This window comes from Ostrinia furnacalis, unplaced genomic scaffold, assembly GCF_004193835.3.
Source record: "Ostrinia furnacalis isolate ACB-3 unplaced genomic scaffold, ASM419383v2 OfSCF0767, whole genome shotgun sequence".
NCBI lineage: Eukaryota > Metazoa > Arthropoda > Insecta > Lepidoptera > Crambidae > Ostrinia > Ostrinia furnacalis.
In genome coordinates, this window is record NW_021131006.1 from 744,295 (window position 1) to 764,086 (window position 19,792).

Sequence of the window (19,792 nt, forward strand, 5' to 3'; positions counted from 1 at the left end):
TCTAACTTTAACTTTAACAAACGTCAAAAATCTGTCAAACACCATATAAAAACACCGGTTATCGTCAAAGTTAGGTGGTGCAACTCAGCCTTAAAATTGAACTGAGTGGTTGAATTCATTAAAAAAAAAAGCTTAGTGCCTGCTTAGCAACATTTCAGACCCTGACCAGTCTAGTTGCCAAGCAAATGGATTAGCCCAGATCGACCCGTCTACAACGGTTGTCCAGTTTGGCACGCTTCTCTACAAGGCAACTGACAAAGAACTGGACTGCCTAGAAAACTGCGTGAGGCCAATTTAAAGTACTCGAGAAATCTTAGTTTCTCGAACAATATGGATTGTTACGATCAAGACAAGTTGCAAAATGCGGTGCGTTTACCATATTATTTTCTTTTATGCACCATAAAGGTTACTATATTGAAAATAATTAAAAAATAGCCGTAGTAATAGATAGTTCTTGTTAGAGGGAGTCGGAGTGGCATATTATAGCATTTCAATAAAATCTAAGATACCATATTTTAAATTAAAGTTCTTTTCATTACAGCAAAATGAACCTTCCAACCCGCCAAATCTTCCTCTAGCCTCTGGTAAATCAGTAGCCTATTATTTTTAGTTTACTATTCTGATGTTTTTATATTATTTGATTTATGGTACCGATAGCAGTGCTCCAAGCAACATGTTTTTAAGCTTTCCTTCCTTAATTCGACTAGAAAATACGTTCACTCTATTATGTAAATCCACTTTCTAGATCTGCTGTTTGCGTTTTTAGTTTAAAACCAATTTTAATTTTACACGATTTTATAATTCATTTAATATTCTCACACGGCTGATAAATTATAAATTAATAAATGTAATGTAGACTAATTTCCTCCGGTGGGTTAAGTAAGTTAAATCGATTATTACGGAGAGATATATAAAATTAATTAAGCCGAGTATATAATCCGGGTAATTACATTTAATGCTAAGCACGAAGTCCGTCAAAGTGTATATTACTGTATATCTAAGATATACACGTCCTTATAAACACGTTTGGAAGATAAGTCGATGTTCGTTTCCTTCTCGCGCCAGAAATGGTCAACATTTTTTGATGAGTGCAACAAATCAACAGCAAGAACTTGTGAATGTGATCTGACTGGTGATTACTTGTTTCTTTGCATTGAAGGGAAGTCGATATTTAGCTTAGGATTCCTATTTTGTTCTGATTAATTTCTTGCAGATTGAACTGGTTCAGTCAGTGCAGTTAGTGACTGTCCCACAGTTAACCCACTCCTTGGGACTAACACAGTTTTCTCTGGATGGCTTTTATTGACCGTCAAACTGTAGATTCTCGCTACATAGGAGTCGAAATTAGTGCACTTTTAATTATTACTTGAAAAACCTTCTCTCTAATTTTCAATGCAGTCAAAATGGGCGTCAATTTGTGAATATCAATACATAATTGAAGTTCAACAACTGACCAATTATTAAAAAATATGCTAGCTTTTATTTTAAACCTACTCGTTTAATTTTCCCAACACGCACTAAATAAGTAGGTACTTATTTTAATCTCAGTTGAGACCCGAATTTATAACTTAACCCGATGCTCATATACAAAATTCGACCTACCAATCAAACTCAACTCCATTTTCCACAAAAAGTTGACGATCACTGCTTGCGACATGTAAACCACTTGAACAAACATAATGTTTAATAGCAAGCCAAATGCTAAGCGTATTTACACACTATAGCAAACACTAGACTAGCTTAACCCCTTTGAAGTGTGCCGCTAATTTACACTATTGATCTAAATCCATCACTTCATAACTGTTTTCACACGTGATGGTGGAATTTTGGTAAAGAAGTGTTTTCTTTCAAAATGGGGTCAAACTTTTGTCATATTTGAACAGCGGATTAGAAATCTAATGCGAGATTAGTACGGCTTAGACATTGTAAAATAAATGGCATTTTCCCTCAAAATGTATATTAACTGTTGTCCATTTAGTATTCTTTCACAAAATTAAATTTAAAATCTCCTTCTTCCTCGATCTCTCACTGATGAGGATCGCGACCACATTTATAGTGTTCCTCCACAGAGTGCGGTCATAAGCTGTTAAAATATCTGCCCTAAAAATGTATAGATGTGTAATTAAAATCTTAAACATCTCGATGCCTTTATTCTCTCGCACTTTTACGCTATAAATAATAATTAAAACCTTACGTATAACCACAGAATAAGTAATAGTACAGGTACAGAAGGATTACTCCGCAAGACGATTTAAATAAATGCGAGTCTTGCTACGACGCGATACAGTGGAATTCAGCTCGCACAGCACTACGTACCTACAATTTTATTCACCTACAAGTTTTGTCTCTTTCTATCGCGTGCCTCTGAACTCTTCTTACGCTGTTAGGGTTGCTGTCGAGTGAAAAAATAATTAATCTACTTATTTGTAATGAGGTACGTATGTAGGTAAGTACGCATTCATTATGGAAAACCTTGGGGGAGGCCTTTGTCCAGCAGTGGACGTCATTTGGCTGAAACGAACGAACGCATTCTGAGCAGTAGTCATGGTAGGTTAGGTTCCTATACTATCCTAAGAATTATTGATTACCTACATGGCCAAAATACCTTTCAGCATCTTTGAAAAGCGAAAAAAAAAGATAAATCCGGTAGATTTATTTTCGAATTTAAACACCCGAACGCCGCACAATANTTCCAAGAATGTACCTAAAAACCTATAACTTACCATTCAAATTTTTTTTACGATACATTGCCGGGTTTGTTTTGAGCGTTTGATCTGACGTTATGTGTTAAGAGGCGATGCATAACGGACAAGCGCCACTGTCGCGCATCGCTTCGACTTCGTTGTACACGCAACTTCTCATTCGTCTGTCAAATTTTGCTACTAGTGTTGTTCGTTCTACTACTTTAATCAATAATCGATTCTTATCGATATCGGACAGACGAATGATACTAATTATTATTAAAAAAATAACTCTCATATACATATAAATAAATATTATAATTAATGTGTATTTGTAATAATAATAATCATAATCATTTATTTGCAATTAAACATGGTATATAAAGATGTTAGGAATAATTAAAATGAAGATATCAATTTTCTGATTTCATCATACCATTTATATGACCATGTTAACATGGGCTAGTGTCGGCTCATATACCCATTTACCTAACATTCTGTATATATTATATACATATTATATAAAGTTAGGATATAGTTAGGATTAGAATAAATATAATATTATACACATATAATATATTATAGGTATTGACTTCCATTGATTCCATTTTCTTCCCAAAACTTTGAATTTTTGACGAATTTCAATATCTAATTACTACATATTGTGATGTATCATTGTAAAGAAGAGAAACTAGAGATGTTTTTAAGATCATTGGCAATCCATTATCACCTTTAATTTTTTTTTAAATCGAATTCTAAGTAGAATTTCTATCGTGGTTTGTACTTTTGTTAAACTTTGGCGGTTCGTAACTACCTATTCAATCATTATCTGGATTTGAAATTTATTTTATTAGACTAAAGACATATTCGATATTAATATCAAATAATAAAGCGGTTGAAGACATGCGAGAAAAAAAATTGAAACAGGTTTTAGGTCACATTTTGGAAAAAAATAAATAAAAACAAAAACATCAATTAAAAAAAAAAGTAGCTCACTTAGGGTAAAATGGGCGAACTCGTATTCTTAAAATGACCTTATCTATACACCCACGAAGTTTGTCTAACCTTCCGCCAAACAGCCTGTATAATATAAAATATAATAATATTATACAGGGTGGCCAAAACAGTGAGGTCTAAAAGAAAAATTTAGATTCCTTACATCAAGGTGTACCTAAATCACCCCCATGTATATAATACGATTGTGCTTGATCAACCGACTTCAAAAAAGGAGGAGGTTCTCAATTCGACCCGTATGTTTTTTTTAGGAGATAGAGTTAATTTTGTGATATTTTTAAATTTTATGACCTAACTAGCTTTCCGCCCGCGGCTTCGCCCGCGTGGAATTTTGTCTGTCACAGAAAAACTTTATCGCGCGCGTCCCTGTTTCAAAAACCGGGATAAAAACTATCCTATGTTCTTTCCCGGGACTCAAACTATCTCTATGCCAAATTTCATCAAAATCGGTTGCGAGGTTTAAGCGGGAAAGCGTAACAGACAGACAGACAGACAGACAGACAGAGTTACTTTCGCATTTATAATATTAGTTGGGATAGGCTTTAAACATTTTTATCTTTTTTTTGGGTTGACTTTTTTCAGATATCTTTTTTTCGACAGATTTTTTATTAATTGCAGATGTTTGAAAAAATAATAACCTTCCTATCTTTGATTCAAGATATAAAAGTTTTGCTAGAAACATTAAAATTATGCTTTTATCAGAACACTATCAAATTTTCAACTTAAAAGTTTAAGTAAAAAAACGAACTTCCATAGGTCCAAAACCATTTTAAAAACTGCGCCGTTTCCTGAACATTCATAATAATACAAAAAAACATGTACTTAATGGGGGCCACTATTTCCTGTAATCGGTCCACTAAAGTAGTAAGTCGGAGTTTCCGTTACATGTTTTTGACTTTCTTAGAGTGAATTAATATTGGGAATCCTCTAAGTTTACATTACGTAGAACAGATTTAGAGCAGTAACTGGGCAGAACATGTTTTTGTTCTCAACGAGGAAGTTCTTGCCCTTCTTCACACCTGGCGGAAACTGATGATTAGGCTGAAGGTGGAAGGGAACTTCAACTACTAAGGAACTATGGCTTCCTACCTCCAAATTCACTATTTAAAGTAAATATAACATATTAAGTTTTTATTAATACGGGATCGTGTCTAAAATTAGCCTTTTGTAGTTATTTAATTGTGTTCTTTAAAAGAAAACTACATGTGACTTTGTCTCAAAATAAACTTAAACAGAATGAAATTAGTTAATGATACAAAAAAAATAATTATGTGTGACAACACTGGCGGCTCGAAAAATGCCCGCTCAGCAACGATGTATTATAATAAGCAATTTGTTTCAGAATTATACATTTTTATTTAAAATTAAATGAAAATATTTTCTATTTAAACATTCCGTTTAATATCATTCCTCTGTATATCTCATTCGTCTGTGTATCTCATTCGTCTGTCAGATAATCGATGCCATTTCTGTGATCGTAGCGGTGCGTTGGGGCAACGGCGGCATCGGCATCTTTGAATCGATTACGATTTCCCGTCACTAAATGTTGGCTGTGACGTCACAGTAGGTGTTAAAAAGTCGGCACGCTTGGTTTTAATACAGATCGTGTTACTTGCGTTATCTATGTATATCTATATATGTGAATAAAAAGCTAGCCAATCAATTTTTTTTTTAAAAGAGGAGAACTTTCAGCTAAGCAGTTAATGACTCGATCGTAAAAGCTGCTGTTTTCGTCATCCTTGATTAGATCCGATTCTGTATTTAATACAGTGTGAGTCACGATAAAGTGCACATAATATGAAATTAGGTGAAACTAGATCTATTATTATCGACAAAAAAGAGGTCAAATTTTTTTTGAGATTTTTTTTTATTCATGTGCTGCCTAATTTAAAATAACCATGACATTATTGAAATATTTTAATTGTAATGTTGGATATATTTTATTGATTTATTTAATTTAAATTTGAATGTAAACTAACCTAAACTAATATGATCCCAATGTGATTGAAATAAATAATTATTTAATTTAATTTAATTTTAATTTTTTATATATTTTTTTTCTTCCAATTACTTTTTGTAAAGAAAACGTAATAACTTTATAACTAAGAGGTATATCCTGTAAAAACAGTAATAATGCTAAATAACAGACGATACTAAAAAAAATACTCAGAAAATGCCAACAAATAATAAAAAAATGATAATTTTGGAAAAAATCTGCCTTTAAATCCTTTTTTTTATCAAATAACCAAAAAAACACGAATTAATAAGCAGTTTTTATTATTTGTTGGCATTTTCTGAGTATTTTTTTGTATCGTCTGTTATTTAGCATTATTCATGTTTTTATTTTATCAGGATATACCTCTTAGTTTAAAAGTTATTACGTTTTCTTTACAATAAGTAATTGGAAGAAAAAAAATTATATACAAATTTAAAAAAAAATCTCAAATAAATTTTTACCTCTTTTTTGTCGATAAAAATAGGTCTAGTTTCACCCTAATTTCATATGTACACTCACACATTTATCGTGACTCACACTGTATAATTAACGAATCTAACAGTTTTTGCCCCAGTAGAGAACGAAGTCTCGTTTTAATGCGCTTTAATGCTGAAAATCGTCTCTCACAAGTCACTTGCATGAATGAAACTGTGAGAATTAAACACTGTAATACATAAAAAAAAGCAAAATAAAACTCCCGTCATTTCCCGGCAATTTTCCGAGTATTGCATTTATTAGAGGACGCAATTTTATTTTTGGGACATGTGTGGGTCAATGTGGTCAATAGAAGCTTAACCTCAAGTTTTTGGGGTCGTCACCCTTGTCCCCCAACCACCATCTTGAAAAAAGGGCTGAAAACACTTTTTTAAGCGTCTTACAAAAATTCGCTATGTCATAATTTGTAGCAAATTGTTTTGCCTACAAATAATATTACGTTTATAGCCTGACCAGGAACATAAAAACCCTGGCATAGAGGCGCGTCAATTGCATTTGATAGTGCAACACTGATTACAGTCGTACCTGTGTTAAATTAATAGGCTAACTTTATGTATGAGGATTCAGGATTACGGGCTAATTTGATGTTTTCATGAATTAACGAAAAAATATTATTATAGGTAACCTGGTTTGAATAAATTAAATGAAAACATCAATCGAGCTAGTANAAAGCGAAAAAAAAAGATAAATCCGGTAGATTTATTTTCGAATTTAAACACCCGAACGCCGCACAATATTTCTTTCTCTTTATGTCCATTTTTAAATAATACCTATTTCGATTATAGAATTAGGTAGGTACTACAACCGCACGCCAGCGTCCTGACGGGCGCGCGCGTGACACTCGACTGATATAATACCCGCCGGCGGGGCGCTTCGCTGTAGGTAATTATCGGATGTACCGCGCGGAGTGAGCCAGGCCTGGTATAACGTCGATTTAAAAATTCAAGGTATGCGCTAACGTTCACTCGGTTATACTAAACTTGTAATAATTGTGTGAACATATCCGTCGCATTCACGGGTTATGTTGGGTTATAGTTATGTATGCTCAAAGCAAAAGATTAAGAGCTGGAATGGTTGGAATTTATGCTAAAATATTAAACTCAGGAAGTAGGTATATGAGTATTTTTTCCAGTTTACAGCAAAAAGCTATGAATTTGTTACGCTTAGGCTGAGGCTGACTTTAACTTTAACAAAAGTCAAAAATCTGTAAACTCCATACGAAAAATACCGGTTATTGTTATAGTTACGGTTAAAGTAAGTTGGTGCAACTCAGCCTTAGAAAGGTTATGAGCCTCCTTTGTATTATGAAGTCATATTTTCAGCAATCCACTAAGATAGTGGTAGTAAGTATGGCTAATATAGCTTAAAACGAATCTCTTCTAGACAACCTGAGAAAAAAATCATGTCAGCCACATTCAGACCTTCAGCTTGCGATTAGAATTTAGATCCTCTATATTGAGAGTCCTCTCTCCAACTAAAACACCAGTTAAAAATTTCTACTGGAGTCAAGTAACGATCTAAGTAAGTAGATTAAACACGCTAGAGTTACTCCTCACTCTTACAAATACAAAACAAACATTCTTCATACGGAACCTAACTCTATTAACTATTTAAATTAGGTATGTACACATCCTCTGCATTTCCCTCAAACTTTGAACCTTACTCTCTGGGGTTAAAGACCAATTACGTTTGAACCAAGTAATCGTGTCACAGGTTTATAACTAACTAGATGTGCAACGTGGGTTTACGCGATTAATTAATTGTTCCTGCTTCGGTTAGTTTACCCAACTGCATGTCGAGGAAATGTGTCATGAGTAAATAAATATTACTTTAAGTATTGCAGTAAGTAGGTAATACAATAAAATACATACCTGGTCTGGTAGCTTGACCTATCACAAGGTTTTACTAATCGATTTGGATCTTTAAGTGGTTGTTATAGAATTCAAAGTGAATTGAGGTTTAACATTTAGGGTAAGTGCACATGCTGGCGCCTGTACCTCAAGAAGGAAATTGCGATTTTTGCAACAGCATATTACTGGGGTTACCTAAATCCATTCGGTAACTATAGACATAAATTACCTACATGGTCCAGTGGTTAAGTACGACTCTATTACAAAAGTCCTGGTTTGGATTTATGGTACCTACAAATTCCGCTGGTACTAAAGTACTTCAGGTGAAGATTACTTGTAAATAACCATGATTTTCTAACCATTTATTCATTCATAGTAAAGCCTTCTTAGCCTAGCGTTACGCAAGCCCATACAAATGATCATTCTAATAATCGTCCATTAAAATGCATTATACCTTCATTAACACCACAATCCGTTACGCGAAGACCAGTCCACACTGATACGAGGTTATCTTGGAAGTTGACAAGCAGGTGAGCGACTTGATCACAAGGCAAACTGATCAGCCACTCCATAGAGCGACTGGTCGTCCAAGGAAAAGTCGAAGAATCCCGATCGCGTGGCAGGTCACCTATGCACTGGACTGACCAAGTGAAATCGGCAGTGGGAAACAGTCTGCCAACAGGGAAAGATGGCGGGAGATCGTGGGGAGAGTTGTACCCGCCTCTACAATCGATGTAAACAACGCCCTAACGTGACCACGACCGCTCTGCCAAGAGCAAAACGAATAAGAGGATGATAAGAAGACTTCACTTCAGTGATCATGCGTTGCAGAACATTACATTTACATAGTAAATGCAAGTGTAGTAACTGTAGGAACACATTTCATGGGTGAGGACACTCTACTTAACCACAGTAGGCCCCTACAATTTATGAAACTGTTTTTAGAATAACTGACTGCAAATACACAACTAATTAGGTACTTTAATTAGGATATTACTTATTTTCTGAAAAGATATTTAGTAAAGTTTTTTTATCCACAACGAGGAAGCTCTTGGCCTGCATCTCACCTGATGTAAAGTGATGATCAAGCCGAAGGTGGAAGCGAGCTTCACTCGGAATCCCTAACCACAGAGAAACTGACTATCTTACCTTACCTTAACTATATTTGAAAGTTAAACAAAAATACCAACAAAACCTAAATTTTACATAAAAAAAAACTATCAATAGATACTCGTAGTTTGACGTAATAACAAGACTTTCCTTTTCAACGTAACTTCTAAATTCTATGGCTTTTTGCTCTACTCGATTGCATAATAAAAAAATTATCAAATAGTCTCCTTTGAAGTATTTACGAGTAAACTAAAAAATTTAACACCATTTTAAACTAGCGCATCTCTTTGAGCTACAAAGTCGAGTTGTTTGAACAAGTTATTAGGGCGAGCAAACCGTGGAATATGTTATCGTCATTAAAATATTGTTATGATAACATTAAATAAGTTTACGATGATTTATACGTCGCATGCGCCGGTTTATGGCACATTATTAAAGTAACAGACTTTACGGAAGCGATATAAACAATACGCGCTGGACAGACTTAAATTACTTCCATGTATGTATTTACTGAATAATGGTACGCAGAAAACTATAAGTGCTCCATAAATGCATTTGGATTTATGCACAAAAAAACAAGACAACTAATTAATTAGCATGATTGCTTCTAAGCAATTTCTTTCAATTTTTTGGGATTCTGCGGAAAGTTACCTACTTGTTGTGAAAATCTCTAAATTCTGTATAGCAAAGTGAAAGTAGAGAAGAGAAGAGTAATCAAGAGATAAGGCCCTATTCCAGAATAAAATTCCTAAAAAAATTAAAACTCGTTAAAATCATTTTATTTTGTGCAAGTAGGCATAAAACACTTTTACAATATTACCAGAATAGGTACCATAGCTTACGCTGAAAGACTGGCGCAGCCTCATCTTATGAAAACTTACATAAGTAATAGAAAATCTTGGAAAAGTTCGTCACGCAGTTTCCTCTGAGTAACAGACATGTGTAAAATCTTACACATTATGTGATAGTTATATCATAAAGGAAAGTTTATAAACATGTCACGTATGTACAGAAATATAAGCACTCAGCCGGTGCGACTATGTTTCATATTTATCTATTGTTTGAATTCCTTGCCCGATGAGCTGTAATTACTCATAGGAAATTACATTCCCAAGTAAGAAACATTTTAAACTTACTTCTTCGAAGAAAATTTTATAGGGGAGAGTTCGGTATATTGTACCGCCGGGTAAATTGTACCACCCTCATATTTCGTAAAGTATTTATTGAATGTCTGTAATTGCAACACTCAGCGATACACAACTAAAATCAATTAATATCGGCCATGTGGTTTTTGCCGTGACAACAAACACGTGCGTTTTATTTTGAAAAGTATTTTTTCATTGTTTTCAAGTAACTTTTGACAATACATGTTTAGTTCGTAATTTTGTTAAATTTAATCACAGGGTGTTTCTAATATATTATTTAGAAGCGTAAATTAGTGTGGATTACAATTATTTGAAACATTTTTCGGTATTTATAAGCTATATTTTTTACCGATTTTTAAAAGCACTATTACCTAGTCGGCTTAATTGTACCACATCAAGTTGTATGGAACTTTACCAAAGGATTTTGAATTTTTTTTTAGTAAATAATATTTTGAAGTTATAATAGCGTAGTTATGTTTGACTAACAATAAATGAAAGCAAAAGACTGGCAAAGTAGATTAGGTACAAATGTGCGTTACGATAATTGGAATTACAAAACTTGTACTCAAAATCGTGATAACGTGTAAAACAATATCGATTGTCTATGTTATTAACTACTATTCCTTTTCGTTTCCTAATTTGTTAAGAATGTATCGTATAATATTTTGCCATAGTTTTTCAATAGGCTTGAAATTTATTGAAATCCAATTTAGTAACCCTGTGGTACAAATTATCGAACCGGTTGGCTAAATTGGACCGAAGCTCTGAACTCGTACTTTGTTGATTTGTGCTAAATTTACAACAATCATGTTAATTAATACCTATGAAATAGTAAGTTGAATAATGTATCTTTTATTATATACCATGGTCATTAGCAAAAACAAAAGAAAACTATGTGTAAAATGGGATTGAAAAAAACTGGTCCAAATTAGCGGACTCTCCCTTATCTTTCCAACTGGTAACTGCTGAGAGTTTTAATTTATTTAACGAAAAATAACGAACTCAATAATACAGACTAACTACAGATTGCATTCTACTCTCATGTGATCAAACAAAGGATCGAACAGAAAAAAACCGGTGGTGATGAAGTGGTATAATAAATACAGAAAAACGATCATTTCTTCTAAAACGAGGAAACTTGGCCTGTATCTCGCAATATCTGGTGGAAAGTGATGATCAGGCTGAAGGATGTCACGATTTATTCGCATTAATCTATATATATAAAAGAAAGTCGTGTTAGTTACTTCGCTTATAACTCAAGAACGGCTGAACCGATTTAGCTGAAAATTGTCAGGGAGGTAGTTTAGAGCCAGGAGAAGGACATAGGATACTTTTTATCCCGTTCGAAATTAAAAAAAAGTCTGCTTATTTATTGCCATTAAGGCGGAACAAAGTTCGCCGGGTCAGCTAGTTTATCATAAACCAACAATATTCCTAATCAGACCCAATTAAAAAGCATACTGTATCAATAGTTTCAATTAAACATAGGCACGCTATTATTTCCACATTTTGAATAAAAAACCCCGACACAATACAACACAAAAAATAATGACTCGGTACTTTTTCTGGTATTTCCTGTGTTACTTAGTTTTTGTCGGAGTAGCGAAACAGAATCAATCTTTTGTTGGTGTTACTCCTTGTTAATAAAAACTAGTTTCGTAACACTGTTAAAGAACAATGAATTTAAAGTTATCAGACATTATAAAATTGTTTAAAACTTATTCTACCATTTCGACTCTATTAACTCAACTAACATTTATAAATATTCAAAAGGTGCGAACGTACTGGAATAGAAACTGTATTTCGGGTGACCCAGCCTAAAAATCAGATTTGAACTTACTTAGGTACTATTACCACAGATAATACAATCTATTACTATTTTTAATCATCGAGAAAAAAAATCTTCTGTACCTACTTGCTTTATTAGACAGGATAAGACGATTGAAAAACTATGGATAGGACAGTTTTCAAACGATAAAATGTATCAGACAGAATAATTAAACTTCTGTAGCTAGCACAGGCGCGCTACGATTCCATGCTCTGTGGTAGCTAGGATATCGAATGGTATGATATGAATGCTTATTTAATTTACCAAAACGCTGACTTAACAAAAAAACTGGCGTAGATATCAAATGATTGAAACACAGTACGCTGCGTGGTCATCGAAGCGTGGTTCACAGATTATGATTTCATTAGGTGACCTTATAGCTTGGATTAAACGCCAGCGATCGACAACCTAATGTATCAAATGACGTGAATCGTGATATAACTAGTAGCTGGTGTTCACGGCTTTTCTCGCTAAAAAAGTGATTTTAAAAAGAGCTGACTACCGAAAAATTGATTTTCTTACTTTAAGCCCTGATTTTCTAAAAAAAATACTTTATAAATACTTTTTTTTTTCAAATTGTAAAAAAAAAACATTGTAAAATCTGTAAGTAGCACAAGTCATGCAGCTTTGTTCTAGACTGGCTTCTTGGCATAGCTAAGGAATATAAAAGGAGTTTGTATATGAATAAAATTATTTTGCATTGGGGTTGATATTTTCCACTAATTAAGCAGCATAAAATATGTCTGAATGGTCAGACTACTTGTAAATGTCACGAAGATAATAGCTGGACACGCATATTTCTTAAATGAAACAAAAAAAAAAGAAATAATAAAAACTAGAATTGAGTGGCACACACAAAACGAGTAAAAAATTTTACGTTCGTCTCAAAGTAATGAGAGAAAAAAAATAGAATGGTCATATTTTTTATTACTTCACTTGTTTTAGCGCTCGTACTTTAGTTCTAAATACGAGTTTTTAAATCACCTTTGTAGCAGTTTTTTTGTAAGCTCTTACGAGAAAACAAGAAGTATCCATTGTGCGCGTAGGATCGGATCGTATGGGGCAAGCGTAAAATGGCAAATTAAGCACGTCATTTATACAAGACGTGAAGGTTGCCGACCTCTGCTCCGCTCCGGGTAGGGTTAGCAAGAAAAAAACACCCTACACAAAAAGTACAAAGAAATATAAGATTCAATTATGAACCAGTTTTACACCTACGTTTAAATTGTATTTTTCAAGACCATTTTGCTGGGAAATGAAGCCTTCTGCTTGTTTACTCAATTAATCATAGCTTATCTCTATCTTTGCCTGCTATTTCGAAATACATTTTTAACTAATTAGTTATTATCATTTATTTTGATTACTGTAATAAGGCTAAGTAGTAAGTAGTAGGTGAATCCTGTTGACCTCGAAATAAAGCATTTTCTGTCCAGATAAAAAATGTTCACTGATAAAATGTAATGATGGAACATTGTTTTTTTTAATGTGTGCCTCGAAGTCCAATGTTAAAACCTCATTTTCAAAATACCAGAACCAGTTGCTACAAGAGGGAGCCTGTCGCTAACTGAATATGTATATCAGTTAGGTAAGTACCTTAGGTCTATGAATGCTGGAACTGAGATTCCATGTTCTACTAACCCCTATCAAACTCATTGCTTTTTAGAAGCTATGTCAAGTTGTCAAGGGCCAAGACACTGCATTCGTTTTGTATTAAAAAAAAAGTGAAACGATCACGAAGCCGATTTCGTCACGAATCTTCGATGTTTCACTAGCACTTTAGATCTTCAGCTTTTCGCTGGAAGTGATACTAGTATAGCAATTTTATGAACATACCTTGCTCCCACAATCACTTGGTCCCTCGCCACATCGAAGAGCAGTTCCGAAAATGACTTGCTGTCCTTATCTTCGAAGATATCGCTGTCTGACGCCAGGAGATCTGGAAAAATACCCTCATTTACTGGTTATGTGGTATGTAGTATGTTTCAGCTTTTACCACAATATGGTCATGGACCTATAAAAAAAGGCGGACGGAACTCGCGCTACAACAAAACTGTGACGCAAAATTTTGGCGTTTGTCTATTGTGTGAGTGAATTTAGGGATGCCATGTTAGCCAAAACATTTTACCCATTTATTTTAAGAAAAACATAGATCGGCAGATGTTACTTGGAAATGTAGACGGAATTATTCCGTGCCATTTTAAAAGGATGAAAGGTGTATGCGTTGAGGTAGGCGCGAAATTTTCAATGTTCAAATTTTCTTACATTGTTTGCAAGTCAGTGTGTCAGGGTATGTACATAATGTTGATCAAAAATAATTCACGCAGTTACAAATTACGAATCTTGTGTACATTATAATCATAATCTTATGCATCATCAATATATTATTATTATCTCTGATAGATATTTTTTAACATACAACCTGACACTGACTTGCAATCAATGTAAGAAAATTTGAATTTCGCAGTTCCACATTTTTGGGAAGGATCAAATTTGCCTATGAAAATATATCCCATTAAAACACAATAATTATGATAAATTATTTTATTTCCATAGTATGCGTAATACATAACTAAAAAGTCCTAAAATCATTATTAATTTCCCATATTTCGGGTAATTTTCCCACGTAAATAACTGAGAACACTGGTCTTTGACGTATTATTTTTTCGAGTGAATGACGTTTGATTTCAATTAATTTCAATATTTTAATGTCGGGAAATAAGTGATTGGATTATTATTTTACCTGTGAAATGTGATTCCTTAATTTTTGTTTGTTCGAACAGAACGGTTTTTACACAATTTCATCACACAAGACATGTCGTATTCGTGTTGTTTTTTCGCTGCTTAAATGTGTCAACTGTGTGAAGTTTGCTCTCGAAGTGGTGTAACAGGGTGTGAATGTGTGCGTGCCGGCCTGTACGTACAGGCAAGCTGGTGTATCCTAATGTCACAGTATTTTGTTGATGAGACTCCGTCCGACTTTTTTTATAGGTCCATGAATATGGTAAAGACTCTTATCAACCTACTAAGTACCTATTCATAACAATATTGTATTATTTTGTACAATGGAGATCTATATGACTATCATATTAGGTAGCCAGACCATACAAAGATGATTAATATACAATAGGGATTCTAAGAAAATATTTTTCACCTATTTGAGGAATATTTTCTGAGATAATAATGGTATCATTAGGTAATTCAAAACCCCAATGAAGAATAATAAGACAACAGAAATATTATAAGTGAACGTCATTTATAGAGTTCCGTAACCTCGGTTTCGGTTTTCCATTTTCCATACTATAAGAGCGGGTTGTTACGGGGGTCAGAACCCTGATGTCAGATTTTATGAACCGCGATAGGTGTCTGACATGAGCGGCTACTAAACGTGCCTTGAAAGACTCAACCACAAAATAGTTAGGAGCAGAAGGCAAACTAAATATAAAGTGCGCTCGGGCAATGCACACATAGACAACGCTCACGGACACAAATCACAATATCGCCAATAATTGCAAACCAGCGCTAATGCCGCCCGCTTGAGATGCGTCTGTGTGCGTAGGTATTACATAAAGTTGATTGTCTCCTGTTACTATTTTGTGCATTATTTATGTTCGGACATACAAAGTAACTTTACTCTTTCTAGATATGTAGGTACCACCTAGTAATCGAATCGAACCCAGAACCTCTCAGTCGGCAAACCAACTCTCTAACCACTAAGTAGTAGACATGAATTTACCTATTAATTTTGAAAACACACAAACCTTCTAAATATTTTACCCGAAAAAACATGGTTACCGGGAAACAAGGTAGGTAAATATTGTTTTGCGTATACAAACATCAAAATGGGTTTAATGGACGATTCGCGTCAAATATTTAATGCTTTTATGATTGTTAATTAATTCATAATAGGCGCTAAAACCTGACAGGGCAAACAAGGTGTGTCTCGACAAGATCTTTACCGTTCTTGTATTGTTCGTAAAACGAGGTTTTGGAGAAATAAAACCGGTATCTAAATAAATAATTTAAGCGCCAGACTACGCATATATTATCTGCCAAGATGTGTCTTGGCAGATTGATGAACATTAAATGTGTTTAATGTTAAATTGGGCTATGAATATGGTTTAAAGCTTTTCATATTCTTAAAACTATAGAATGATTTTAAATGTTTAGTTAATGTTTTGCATAGCAGTTCCTCGTCTTAGCATTAAATAAGTTATTTAAAACATCTACTTATAATTTAAATGGACACACATTCTTTGATAACCGAATTTATCAATAATTTAACCCGTTACACGACTGGTGCAGGTCTCTTATTAAATTAGCATTACGAGACTATTATTAAATTGTGCTTTAAAAAGTGAGTCCATGTTTCAAATTTTTATGTAGGTAAGTGACAAATTCCATAGACAGCAAACAAAAACTCATCCATTAGTCACTGTAGACGGACAGAGCTATTTGTTCAAAGTGCATGTAATAAATTTCACCTTGTAAGTACCTTGTCCATGATCTTATCTCAAATATGTAATGGTCAACCCTCTGTAAACTCTTGTTTAGAATTGTATTATCATGTACGGAAGATGGCACATCAAGCCTTACTCTGTGGTACTTTATGTAGTCGTAATAAAAGTTATTTTGCAAAAGAGTCTATCGGCGACTACACAGCGTAATAATCTTCCTTATCTTAACAAAAGTTCTGGCCAAGAAAGAAGGCTTCTTTTGTCTAAAATATCTAGTTTGTGGGTACTTAACGTTTCTAAAATGACTCAGGACTTTTTAATGCAAACTTATCCGCATTCAATTATTTATGCTCTTGAAGTTTTAATTACGTTTTTAATTCATTTAAATAATTAATGAAACACACACTGTTTTCATTGCATATTTCTGTCTTAGAACCTAATTGGCATTAGATGAAAACCAGTTGCCTATGTGATTATGATGTTTAAAAAGTTTGGCTTGTTAATATTTGCTGACTAGCAAATTAAAGTAGTGCTGACATAAAAACCTCTTGAATGATTTAGTATTTTTTTACCAGCTAACTGACCTGGCGAAATTCGTACCGCCTATGTTCATCAGAAAAATGTAGGATTCTAATGGTGAATTTTGAAATTGGTTCAGTAGTGTAGGAGCCTATTCAATACAAACAAACAATCAAATCTTCCCTCTTTATAATATAGGGAAAATTGTTACCACGTTATTCCGTGTATGAAATATTATCTTTAAATTTGCCTTTCTTCTTGCTATAAACCTGAATACAAGCCGTCGGCAATAACTAGTTGCCAAAATTATAATTTGCAAATCCAATTTGAGAAAGTGATTAGCGGATTCGCGACAAAAGGCGTTCATAATCACCCATCAGTCATGGTTATGACTGACAAGAACATTTCTTACGTGCCCGAAGCGACAAATTCATTTGCAAATATTTATGCTTTTAATTAAACGCCTGTGCCGTGTGGGGACGGCCGTAAAAGAATACTTTTCCCCACCGCCAACAGGAGGCGTGTCGTAAGAGGCGACAAACTCCTGTAGCACCGGACGGGCAGCAGCGTCTGCGTGCGAAACCAAGTAAAAAACTGCGATCGCCAACCCGCCTGCCAAGCGTGGCGATTAGGGCAAAACCCTCCAAATGGTAGCACAAACAAAAAAACGGCCCCTAGTCCCCGGCGGCCCCACTATCCCGGACCACGGTAGCGGTCACGGTAACGGTGGGGCAAGGGGTGCGAAGAATCCCCGGGGGATGCCAGGCTACCAACACCGACGACCTCTGGCCCTGGCAACCTATAACGCTCGCACACTGCGTACAGACGTGAAGCTAATGGAACTCGAGGAAGAGTTGAGCAGGTTACGGTGGGATATCGTGGGATTATGTGAAGTCCGAAGAGAGGGGGAGGACACCATAATTCTTAAATCCGGAAACCTGCTCTATTTCCGGGAGGGCGACCAGCAGTCCCAGGGTGGTGTCGGGTTTATCGTCCACAAGTCCCTTGTCAACAACGTGGTCCAGATCGAGAGTGTTTCGGCGAGGGTAGTGTACCTGATACTCAGAATCACCAAACGGTATTCGCTGAAGGTCATACAGGTATACGCACCGACCACGGAACACCCCGACGACGAAGTGGAGACCATGTATGAGGATATTTCCAGAGCCATACATGGCTCCCGGTCCCATTTTACCGTTGTGATGGGGGACTTCAACGCGAAGCTAGGTAAACGAAGCGATAATGAGCCGAAAGTGGGGCAATTTGGGTACGGAGAGAGGAACGCACGTGGCCAACTGCTGGCTGGCTTTATGGAGAGGGAGGGCCTCTTTATGATGAACTCCTTCTTCAGAAAGCCAAAACAGCGAAAGTGGACATGGCTGCATCCCAATGGCGCTACAAAAAATGAGATAGACTTCATCTTGTCGACGAAGAAGCATATATTCAATGATGTCTCTGTGATCAATTCGGTCAAAACAGGAAGCGATCACCGAATGGTAAGAGGCACATTGAATATCAGACCCAAGCTCGAGAGATGTCGACTGATGAAGTCTACGCTCCGCCCAGCGCCCATCCAACTCCAAAACCCCGAAAGCTTTCAGCTCGAGTTGCAAAATCGTTTCGAATGCCTAGGAGACTGCGAAAATGTGGACAAATACAATGACAGGTTCGTGGAAATTGTCCAAACGACTGGGTCTAAGTTCTTTAAAACCCGTCGTTCAAAAGGAACCAAAANGATGGCCGTTGGGGCAGGAAAGTTCTCGAGTGGCGACCACGGGCTGGAAAACGTAGCGTGGGCAGGCCTCCTACTAGGTGGACCGACGATCTGGTAAAGGTCGCGGGAAGAGCCTGGATGCGGGCAGCGCAGGACCGTTCAATGTGGAAAACCTTGGGGGAGGCCTTTGTCCAGCAGTGGACGTCATTTGGCTGAAACAACAACAATTAAACGCCTATGTGGACTGGTTGTTAGAGATATGTATCCAGAGGTTCTAGGTTCGATTTATGTAAGTAGGGAAAACAAGATGAGTATTTTTTTTTAAATTTTCAATGTTTATCATCAACCATTCTCCGAAAGAAAATATGTAGGAAACTGTAACTAGCGCCGTGATAAAATCTTACCGATGATTTTAGACGATAAATGTATGGGCTTATCGCGTAAAAGCGATAAAATGGCGTGATAAACGCTTATCGCGGCGCACATCCTAGGCCTACAGGCCAGTGTGTGTCATGTTAACTTCTTGTCGTGTCAAACCTTACACAGTGTCAGCCCAAAACTTCGCTACAAGAGTGGGATTGTCGGTAGCATTCATTAAATCTTACTGCGAACAGTTGTTATGTCTAACTTAATTGATCGAATTGAGTAATTTCAATGCTTGTGGTCTAATACTCGAGTTGTCACTTTATTTATTACATGCTACAGGTACCCACGATAGAAAAGTAAGAGAGACATGCACTCTATGAATTGAAAGTTTTTTATTTACTTATAACTGTACCTTATCATAACATTTTAATCATCTATTTTAGAGTTCGCAATGGGTACTTCTTTAATGTATAATCTAACTTTCTTTCAATTATAACGATGATTTTAAAGACTCTGGGTCTTTAAAATCATAGATCCGGTACCCATTGACTGTCGATTCGTATGCTAAGCCATCTAAATAGCTGAAGCACTTTCTAATTATTCCAATAATATAACTGCAT

General features: G+C 35.4%; 1 protein-coding gene across 1 annotated transcript in view; it reads right to left on the minus strand.

Moving 5' to 3' along the window:
- Positions 1 to 19,792, minus strand: part of Sema5c (Semaphorin 5c) — a 51,709-nt gene that overhangs the window by 19,156 nt on the left and 12,761 nt on the right. Inside the window, exon 3 of the mRNA XM_028300599.1 lies at positions 13,953 to 14,055. Coding sequence (XP_028156400.1) covers positions 13,953 to 14,055 — 103 coding nt within the window. The remainder of the gene's footprint in view (positions 1 to 13,952; positions 14,056 to 19,792) is intronic.